Raw genomic sequence first — 10,050 nt, 5'->3', positions numbered from 1 at the left:
CAGTACGATCACTAATTCCGTAAGTACATAAAAACACACTAAAACTTTTGCAAATATCTCGAACCAAATGTTCCAACGGAAAAAAATCAAATTGTTCTCAACACACACCAAATTCACCACTCGCGCCCATTTGGCTGTCAAATGCCCAACGTGGTACACAGAGTGACCAGAAATACCGATTTATCTGTATTCCTACCGATTTTTTATATAGTCTGTTCCCGAGTTACGCGGTTCTCGACTTACGCGGGTTCGGAGATACGCGGTTTTCTAAATTTGACAGATCAAATGTCAAATCAGTACAATTTGCTTCAAGTTCGGTATGAATTGCATTTTTGCTAACAAATTGAAACCGCTTAAAAGACAGAAATATTAGAACTTTTCGCACAAATCATATCAAATAAATGATAAAGTGTATAAAAGTACTAAATAAAATAAAAAAACTCCGATTAATGAATTGTATTTTATTCAAAAAATGTGAAATTCGAGTTACGCGGATTCGCCGGGAACGTAGAAACCGCGTAACTCGGGAACAGACTGTACCCAAATAGCCAGCTCGTACTTTATAGCTGATTTAGGGCTGTTTAACGAAAAATCGTTCCGATGTCGTACTTTGTGGCTGATTAAGAGATAGACGGTACTTTGCGGAACTATGGAGCTTTTTAACAGGCACATCGTACTTTTTGGAACTTTGTGGCTGATTAGCACTATGTGTAGGGTTCATGGTGGAACTTGAAGGCTTGTTAAGAAAGCGTACCGAACTTGGTGGAACTTTATAGTTTTTTAATGCATGACATCGGTACGAGATGGCTCTTGTCAAAGTGTCAAAGACGGACGCCGGCAATAATCTCATTGCTGCTGCACAAGTTAGATTCGTTAATTGAAGAATGAATATTGAGTGAAGTGATTGTGAATTATCAGTAAATTGTGTGAAATTTTGTGTAATTCATCAATACAAAAAATTTAAAAATATACACATGTGTTTAAACAAAACAAATCTTGTTGTTTATTTCATCGATGACGCTTGCTTGAAAATAAAACACAAAGAAAAATAATCCCTGGCATCGTGGCATAAGGAAGCTGCTTAGGCGCTGTTTGAAAGACCCACATAGAACTTTGATGCTGTTTATCTACTGCAAAAGGCGAATTAGAGCAGCGATCTTTAGCGTGCCAAAATGAGCTGCTTAAGCAATTCTGGCTATTTGGGTATGCTACCGATTCACAGATGACCGCCCTAAAACTACCGATTTTTCATTTATCCTTCCGAAAATCACAGATATTCAATTTTCCAGTCGTTTAAGCTTAATCTGTGGCGCTTGGGTTGCCACCATTAAGAAGAAAATGTGCATCTTACTCCTTCTTTGGCTTAGAATTCCTAGTACAATTTTCAGATCAACACTTCAGAAAGACCTTCATTTGTGTAACCGGTGAACCAAATCTAATCCATATCCCAGGTAAAGGATGCATATTCTTTTGAAATGGAACTTTCATCATGCGCATTAGTAACCCCTCCCCCCCCCATCCCGCTTAACACTTCTTTTGCTTCCACTTCTTTTAACTCGCGTTAAGTTTCGAGTTTTAACCTACCGAAAACTACCGATAAAATTTTGATGCGCCTACCGAAAACTGCCAAAATAATCTGGCCACACTGGTGGTACATGACAGCCCGAGCACATGTTTTTCTTGGAGCAAGAAATAGAAAAAAAATAAACAAGCGCTGTCAAGGTTCCGCATGCTCGGCCAAATTCAGCTCTCATTCCCTCAGCAGACATCTTGGAGTGAGGTGCTGCCAGTGTTTCTTCCTCCGTTCAAAATGGCTGCCCTCGCTGATTCTGTCCTCGATGCACTGGTGTACGAGCATCTATCGAAAAAAGACAAAACTTTCGCGGCTGTGTTCCAGAAAAAGTTCCAGTCGGTAAGTAAATATTGTTATTTAAAGTGTTCCCTAGTGCTGAGTGAGGTTAGTGATGGATTTTTTTCCCTCAACAATGTGTTCGACTGCCACCACCCGGCGCGCGGCTCCCACGTGTTTGTAGCAAGTGTGTGACGCAGTTGTATCAATTAGCGCAAAAAACACCGATTTTCTCCCATTTGTTCGATTTACTTCAATGAAATGAGCTATGCTACTGATATTTAATCGGTTAAGTACGGTTTCCTACTGGCAACATGTTTAATTTGAGGCATTTTGAGGAGAAACCCATTCCCCCCGTAGCGCATGCTGTGTGTGTATGTGTGTATTAGACGCCTCGTGTTGGTCCGGCTACCATGCGGTTCCGGGCTTCCTGCTCCACACGCGCGTGTCTAGCCCACCCCCTGCCTGTATGGGCATTGGTATCGTATACCGCGTGGTGGCATAGACCTTGAACAACGATGATGATGAGGTTGAATTATGCGGAAAAAGCTTCCGGATTCTGGAGTAGTTTCAGGTGTTCTTGGAGGTTATGTTTTTCTCTCCATGGACTTAATAACACTCCGAGACTAAACCATCATTGGAATCGTGCCTTGTTTTGGGATTGACTATTGTCTCCATATTATCACCCGTTTATGGCAACGATTTCAAACATATTTGTACCTGTGTGTATCTTCCACGTGACAACATAACCTTACAAATGTGACGACCCAAGACTAATGTTCTGTTCTCTCGTGTACCTCTCCCCCACTACTCTAACACAGCCCGTACTGCCGAAGGGAGCGCCTAAGCTCGACGAAATCGTCAAACACTACCAGTCGACAAAAAAGAAGCTCGTGCTAAACAGTCAACAGAACGCTGAGGCATCCGACTCGGACGAGGAGGAAGATTCGGACGAGGAAGAGGATGAGGAAGAAACCCCTGCGTCAATGAAAAAGCCGGCCACCAACGGCAAGGCAGCGGTTAACGGTAAGGCTGCTACAAATGGTGCTGCCGCCAAAAAGCCCCAGCCGGAGGAAGATGACGATGAGGAGGAAGACTCCGACGATGATGATGAGGAAGAGGACAGCGATGAGGAGGAGGAGGATGAGAAGCCGGCGGCCAAACCGGCAGCTAAGGCCACTCCGGCAAAGGTGACTCCGGTGGTAAAGAAACCTCAGCAGGAGGAAGAGTCGGAAGATGAGGACGACGATGAGGATGAGGATGATTCGGACGAGGAGGAGGCCGCACCGAAGCCCCAGCAGCAAAAGCCCGCGGCACAGCAAGCTGGTCAGAAGCGCAAGGCACAAGAAGAGGAAGAGGAGGATGAGGACGACGATGATGAGGATGACGATGAGGAGGAAGAGGAAGAAGAAACGCCCAAGCCAGTGTTGCAGAAAGCAAACAACGCCGCCAAGCATCAGCAGAAGGACCAAAAGGTAGGCAAATCTTTCTTTTATGTTTCTTTTTATGTTAGTTGAAAGTTTGTAAGTTGGATGGCATTTTTTTTTATTCGTGTGTCGGATCATAAATCAGTAGTGCGATTGCTGCTTTCTTGAACGTACGTATTTGTACCAACCGAAAAAATATTCATAGGTTTTTTTTTGTCACTGTTGTGCTCCTGTGTGGAAGTGTAAATTTCAAGTGTTACAACATTTAGTCAGTCGGTAACGTTGCTTTGAAAGTCTAATAGCCGCACCTATTGAAGACACTTAAACACATATCTATGTATCTTCACATGCTGTGTTGCCGTGCGAAAAGGTCATTGCTTTGCCATTGGAGAATGATAGAAATAGAGAAAAATGCACTCACTTTCACCCACCTCTAAGAGTGTCAGAGTTTACAGCAACTCTGCTGCAGCTGTTCAGTTAGAGGACACAGTTTCTTTTTAAAGTTTGTTACGCTGTTATGTGTGTTCGTTAACGGGACCGAAGTGACCGTATTGAAACCTGCTAATCTTACCATCGACCTTTTTATCAGCCTGTTTGAATTGTACATCCTACATGCTAGATGCAGTTTTATTTACCTGAGGAGCGAGAGTGTGCGGAGTGTTAATATTTTCTCTATTTCTTCCTTCTTTATTTTCATTGGCCGCGATGATCGCTCTCTTTCTGATCTGATGGCGCATGCAGAATGACAATCGAAAGTCCTTTGGCGGCTTTGACAATCGCAACGGCAATAGCGGCGGTGGCTACAACAAGCAGCAGGGTGGTAACAACAACGACCAGTACGGGGAGAAGAAACCGTATGAAGCCAAGCCCGGCGATTGGGAATGCGAAGCTTGCGGCGCGAACAACTTCCGAACACGCCGCAACTGTTTCAAATGCTCGCAGGAAAACCCGAACGAACCGGATACCTGGAGCTGCCCGAACTGCCAGTTCGATAACTTCCCGTCCCGCTGGAGTTGTTTCAAGTGTCAAACTGACAACCCGAATGGTGGAGGCGGCGGTGGTGGTGGTCGTGGAGGGGGCCGTGGCGGAAACAGAAGGAGTTTTGGTGAAGGCGGTGGCCGAGGGGGCGGTGAAGGCGGTCGTGGTGGTCGTGGCGGCGGTGGCTTCCGCGGTGGTGCCGGTGGACGTGGAGGCGGCGGCTTTGGTGGCGGCCGTGGCGGCGGTGGCTTCCGTGGCGGTCGTGGCGGTCAGGGTGGTGGTGGTCGTAGAGGCCGGGGAAGCTTTAACGGCAATCGGAGTTTTGACGGAGCGCCGCCACCAAACAAAAAGATGATGTTTGGTGATGAGTAATGCAACTAGCTTCTAATCATCTTCACAGAATAAGGCAAAACACAGATAGCTTATATTATTCGTTTTAAGTGAGGCAAACCTACGATTCAATGCAAATATCGTTATTTTTCGATATTTCTCAATTCACAGTTCTCTTTTTCAAACCAATATAGTCTCTAAGTATACAGAGGACAGTTTTCACAAATGGCAGACAAAAGGAAGGGTATCATTTGTGTTGCATTTAAATCAGGATTAGGCAACGTTCAAAATCAAATCTAAACAGCTGAATGAGTGGTCCTCTGTTCGATAGATGTAATTTATCGAATGAACCTAGCATCGGAGGTATAATACGTGTATCGAGCAACAATACATAGTTTCACTGTTTAATATTAGAAACAACTAAAGGAAATGATACGAACTTAACCTAGGTGCTAGGGCATGATTCGTGTGTTTGCCTTGATGTTGGCATTGTATTTTTCTTATTTTGTCGTACAAATAAACCATCGTCCCAATAACAAAACACAAAAAAACACGTTATTATTATTTTATCAACGATACTTCAGCTTCCAAAAACGGATAATGGATGTTCTGAGCCTAATCTACACGGTTTAGTATAGGAGAATTATGCATCCTATTCTGACCAAATTTCCTTTTTGGCACTCCCATTTATTTACCTGGAAGTTACAATTATTTGCCGCGAGATGGAATATTTTTCTTTATTGATTACAAGCCCCAACTCTTTATGCAAGTTATTGGGATTAATTCAATTATACAGGCTGCTACAAGTACCAAACGAACTAATCATCCGTAGCAAATATTGTCTAATCGGATGCGTAGAATAATTATGAAATTGAGTTTATATTTTCGTTCAAAGAAACACGTCATAAACATCGCCGATGGTAAGGTTCTATAAAACTTCTAAGGATTTCTCGCTTTCACGCACTACTGTTTTCGTTCATAATCTTTACTACTGGTGATTAAAGAAAACGAAAGGTTTGAAGGTCTGCGTGTTTCAAAAAATTTCCAAATCGCACAAAATATTCATGCGCCGACTAAATCGTTCACAGATTCCATTATTCGAACAACAATTATAAAACAATGCTTCTTTTTTAACTTTTTTCAGGCTAATGGAAAACCAATTACCAATGGTAAACCTACTGCGAATGGAAATGGAAAGAAAATGGACGAAAGTGACTCTAGCGAGGATGACAGTTCTGAGGAGGAAAGCAAACCCGCACCAAAACAGGCAGCGAAGACGCCGATCAAAACCCCTGCAAAGGCAGCCACACCAGCTGCTGCTGCCAAGAAGGCGGCAGAGTCTTCGGACGATAGCTCTGACGATAGTTCTGAGGAGGAATCCAAGCCGGCAGCAAAGAAGCCAACACAAGCGGCTACTCCAAAAGCAGCGGCTGCTGCTAAGACACCAGCCAAGGCAGCCACACCAGCTGCTGCTGCAAAGAAGGCGGCAGAATCTTCGGACGATAGCTCTGATGATAGCTCTGAAGAGGAATCCAAGCCGGCAGCAAAGAAGCCAGCACAAACGGCCGCTGCCGCTAAGACACCAGCCAAGGCAGTCACACCAGCTGCTGCTGCAAAGAAGGCGGCAGAATCTTCGGACGATAGCTCTGATGATAGCTCTGAAGAGGAATCCAAGCCGGCAGCAAAGAAGCCTGCACAAGCAGCCGCTGCCGCTAAGACACCAGCCAAGGCATCCACACCAGCTGCTGCTGCAAAGAAGGCGGCAGAATCTTCGGAAGATAGCTCTGATGATAGCTCTGAGGAGGAATCCAAGCCGGCAGCAAAGAAGCCTGCACAAGCAGCCGCTGCCGCTAAGACACCAGCCAAGGCATCCACACCAGCTGCTGCTGCAAAGAAGGCGGCAGAATCTTCGGAAGATAGCTCTGACGATAGCTCTGACGAAGATTCCAAGCCAGCAGCAAAGAAGTCAGCAGTCGCTGCCACTCCAAAAGCCGCGGCTGCTGTTAAGGCACCAGCGAAGGCAGCTACTCCAGCTGCAGCGGCAAAGAAGGCAGCGGAGTCTTCAGATGATAGCTCTGACGATAGTTCTGAAGAAGAATCCAAGCCGGCAGCCAACAAATCAGCCGTTGCTGCTACTCCAAAACCAGCGGTGGTGAAGACACCAGCGAAAGCAGCGACACCAGCTGCTGCGGTAAAGAAGGCATCGGAGTCTTCAGACGATAGCTCTGACGATAGCTCTGAAGAGGAAGCAAAACCAGCGGCCAAAAAAACAGCTCTAGCCGCCACACCTAAAGCAGCAGCACCTGCTAAGGCGGCTACTCCAGCAGCAACTAAGAAGCAGCAGGAAGACTCCAGCAGTGAAGATTCTTCCTCTGAAGAAGAGACCACCAAGAAACCCGTTGCTGCTGCTGTTAAAACACCTGCCAAGGCAGCAGCCGCTGTTAAAACGCCAGCAAAGACGGCAACACCAGCTGCGGCGGCAAAGAAAGCAGCAGAGTCTTCGGACGATAGCTCGGACGATAGTTCGGAGGAAGAATCAACTGCTAAGAAGCCAGCACAAGCGGGAACACCGAAAGCAGCGGCTCCTGCTAACAAGACCCCAGCAAAGGCGCCCGCAACCCCAGCTGGAGGAGCAAAGAAGGCCGACTCGTCGGACGATAGTTCTGATGATAGCTCTGAGGAAGAATCAAAGCCAACAGCAGTGAAGAAGCCTGCCCAGGCAGCCACACCGAAAGCGGCAGCACCCGCTAAGAAACAGCAGGAGGAATCGAGCAGTGAAGAAGATTCTTCCGAGGAAGAAACAACAGTGAAAAATTCAGCTGTAGCACCGACGAATGGCGTTGCTGCTGCTAAAAGAAAAGCAGAATCATCCGATGATTCAGACAGTTCGGAGGACGAAAATGCAAGGCCGGCAGCAAAGAAGCCTGCTGTTGTAAGCACATCCACGCCGAAACCTACTGCAAAACCAGCAAAGAAAGAATCATCGTCCTCAGATTCCGATTCAGACGATGAAGATGATGATGATGATAAACCGGCGGAAAAGTCCCAACAGTCGGCGAGCCAGGCGGGACAGAAACGAAAGCTAGATAAACAACAGCAGGCCGCAGATCCGCCAGCGAAGAAACCGCCTAATCCTTACAGCAATTTTGTGAGGGCTAGCGACAATCACGACGAACAGAATAGCAAGCAGGAGGTAAGTTCTGTTAAACACCAGCTTTTATGCTGAGGTAGTAATGTAATCCTCTAATTAATGTTCCCTTTAATTGCCCTTTTCAACTATGATGCTTCACCTTTCCAGTACGATACACCGCCAAATAAGAAGACTTTTGCGAATCAAAATGGTAGCGCCAGCAGTGGTTTCGGCAGCGGACGCAAATCGCAAAGCGGCGGCAGCAAGGAGATCAATCGATTCCGACGCATCAAGCCAGAGGAGATACAGATTGACGAGCGGCTGATGGATAATTCTTACGAAGCAAAGGTACGTAATTGACCCATGCTGAGATGTAGTCAGTAGTAGTAAAAGCGTGCATCAAATGGAGGCATGGAATAATCATAATTTGCGATCGATCATCATTCCTTTGTGGCCGGATGTGTTTCAGTTGTAGATATGTTGGAGTTAGTGAATATTTAATATGTTCTGCTCTTTTAATCGTACGAGTGCGTGAAAAAATATGACATATGATCACATTGTGCGATCGAAACCCCCCCACAAAGAGGCACGGAATGCGGGAAATTGTAGCTTATGATATCTTCACGCTCTCCATTCCGTTGTCACGTGAAGTTCGCTGGCAGACAAGTGATCACTTAATGCGATTTTCCTCTCCTCACATCTATACTAACACAAAAGCCGGAAAGCATCAATCCGCCTAAGGTTGAGCAGAATGCTGAAACAAACGCTGCCGCCGACGACAAAAAGCCAAACGAGCGCCGGGGCCAGTGGAAGTGTACCGGGTGTTCCGCCATTAACTTTGCCGTTCGCCGAATATGTCCCAGCTGCAAGGTGGCTCGCACCACCTGGAAGTGCAAGGAATGTTACGAGCAGAACGAGGTGAAGGATCTTGAAAACGATAAGTGCAAAGTGTGCGACTCGGTCGCACCGTACGTTACGGCCCGCAACATGAACGAGCGGACGGGCAGGTGGACGTGCACCTTGTGTAACGCGACCAACAAGGAAGAGTTTGATGTTTGCTTTTGTGCCAAACAATCGACCACCACTATTGAGTACGACGACGGCAGTGGCAGTGGGCCGAAGCGAATCAAAACGATCAAGTTTCCGATGATGCCGGGCGATTGGAACTGTCCGGACTGTCAGAAGCATAATTTTGCCAAAAAGCTTAAATGTGTGCTTTGCTTCGCGCTAAAGCCAACGGAACTGCTGCAGCAGAAGCAAAGGCAGGGCAAAAGATGAACGATGATCGCAAATTGTATATTTTCTCCTACCCTTATGTATGTAGATGCTATGTAACGTTGGTTTAGGGACTTTGCAAACAGCATTTAATTTATATCTAATCAAACGCTGTTCTTTTTTAATTTACAGCGCAATGCTGAAGGCGCATACGGTGAACGGGCGAACAGGATTTTAAAGTTCACGAAAGGCAAATCGTTCCGCCACGAGAAGACGAAAAAGAAGCGATCTGGATATCTCGGTGGTCTTATCGATAAATCAGTTAATTCTATCAAGTTCCAGGACTAGAAGGATACTACAGTGCGTTAGGAATGTTATTATAATATTGCAGTATGTAGTTACTCTTTTCTTAAGCTGATTAGCTTTTGTGAAGCGTCGACTGCGCTGCAGAGTTCAAGGGAGAGTCGGTTTCTGTCCAATCGTATCTCGTTTAGTTTCGATCCTGTACCGTCAACAATATGCGTAACATTCGTCGTTTGTAAACGTTCATTTAGCGTTTAGTTGCAGGTCATAACCGTAAGCATATTGAGGATGTCAATATTTAATTGATACATTGTTCGCTATATTTGGATACACTAGTTCGTAAGCATCCATGTCAAGAGTAAATGTGTACGCCTTTTATTTCTATTAAATGGATATATATTACACACACTACACACTGATAACCACAAGAATTTTATATTACGTCTATGGAACCTTTATACTTGTGTCGTTATACAGCAGTGATTGCTGTATTGAACAATGAATGTTTTGACAGAAATTACACTTTTGAAGTATTTGAAGACTTCTGAGAACAATTGTATTCATATAACAAAATAAATTAACACAATAAACTAAACATATTTACACCGAGAACTATCTTTTGTTACTGGACAAAGGAATAAAACAAAAAAAATGCTAGTTACTTTGGTATGGTATTTATAATTTATAAATCATCTTTTGTGAAAATAGACTTTCCGAAACACTTTCTACAGCGCTGCTGCCAGACTAATAGCAGGTTGTACGTTTCAAGATCACTTGAAACAGGTGTTGCTGCCGTGCACTTGTTAAGTTAAGAGCAA

General features: G+C 45.1%; 1 protein-coding gene across 2 annotated transcripts; it reads left to right on the top strand.

Moving 5' to 3' along the window:
* Positions 1–1,734: 1,734 nt before the first annotated feature.
* LOC121592646 (nucleolar and coiled-body phosphoprotein 1-like) lies at positions 1,735–9,844 on the top strand. 2 transcript variants are annotated; one of them, XM_041914281.1, is made up of 6 exons: positions 1,735–1,912; positions 2,671–3,324; positions 5,729–7,777; positions 7,883–8,062; positions 8,432–9,030; positions 9,122–9,196. In XM_041914281.1, exons 1-5 carry the CDS (start codon positions 1,811–1,813, stop codon positions 8,990–8,992), a joined length of 3,546 nt encoding a protein of 1,181 aa, XP_041770215.1. In that variant the 5' UTR covers positions 1,735–1,810; the 3' UTR covers positions 8,993–9,030; positions 9,122–9,196. The 2 variants fall into 2 exon arrangements, with proteins under 2 accessions (XP_041770215.1, XP_041770216.1); XM_041914282.1 differs by lacking the exon at positions 8,432–9,030 and having other exon boundaries at positions 1,736–1,912; positions 9,122–9,844.
* Positions 9,845–10,050: the final 206 nt, after the last annotated feature.

The sequence above is a fragment of the Anopheles merus genome, chromosome 2L (assembly GCF_017562075.2).
Source record: "Anopheles merus strain MAF chromosome 2L, AmerM5.1, whole genome shotgun sequence".
NCBI lineage: Eukaryota > Metazoa > Arthropoda > Insecta > Diptera > Culicidae > Anopheles > Anopheles merus.
This window is presented reverse-complemented; position numbering and strand designations above follow the sequence as displayed.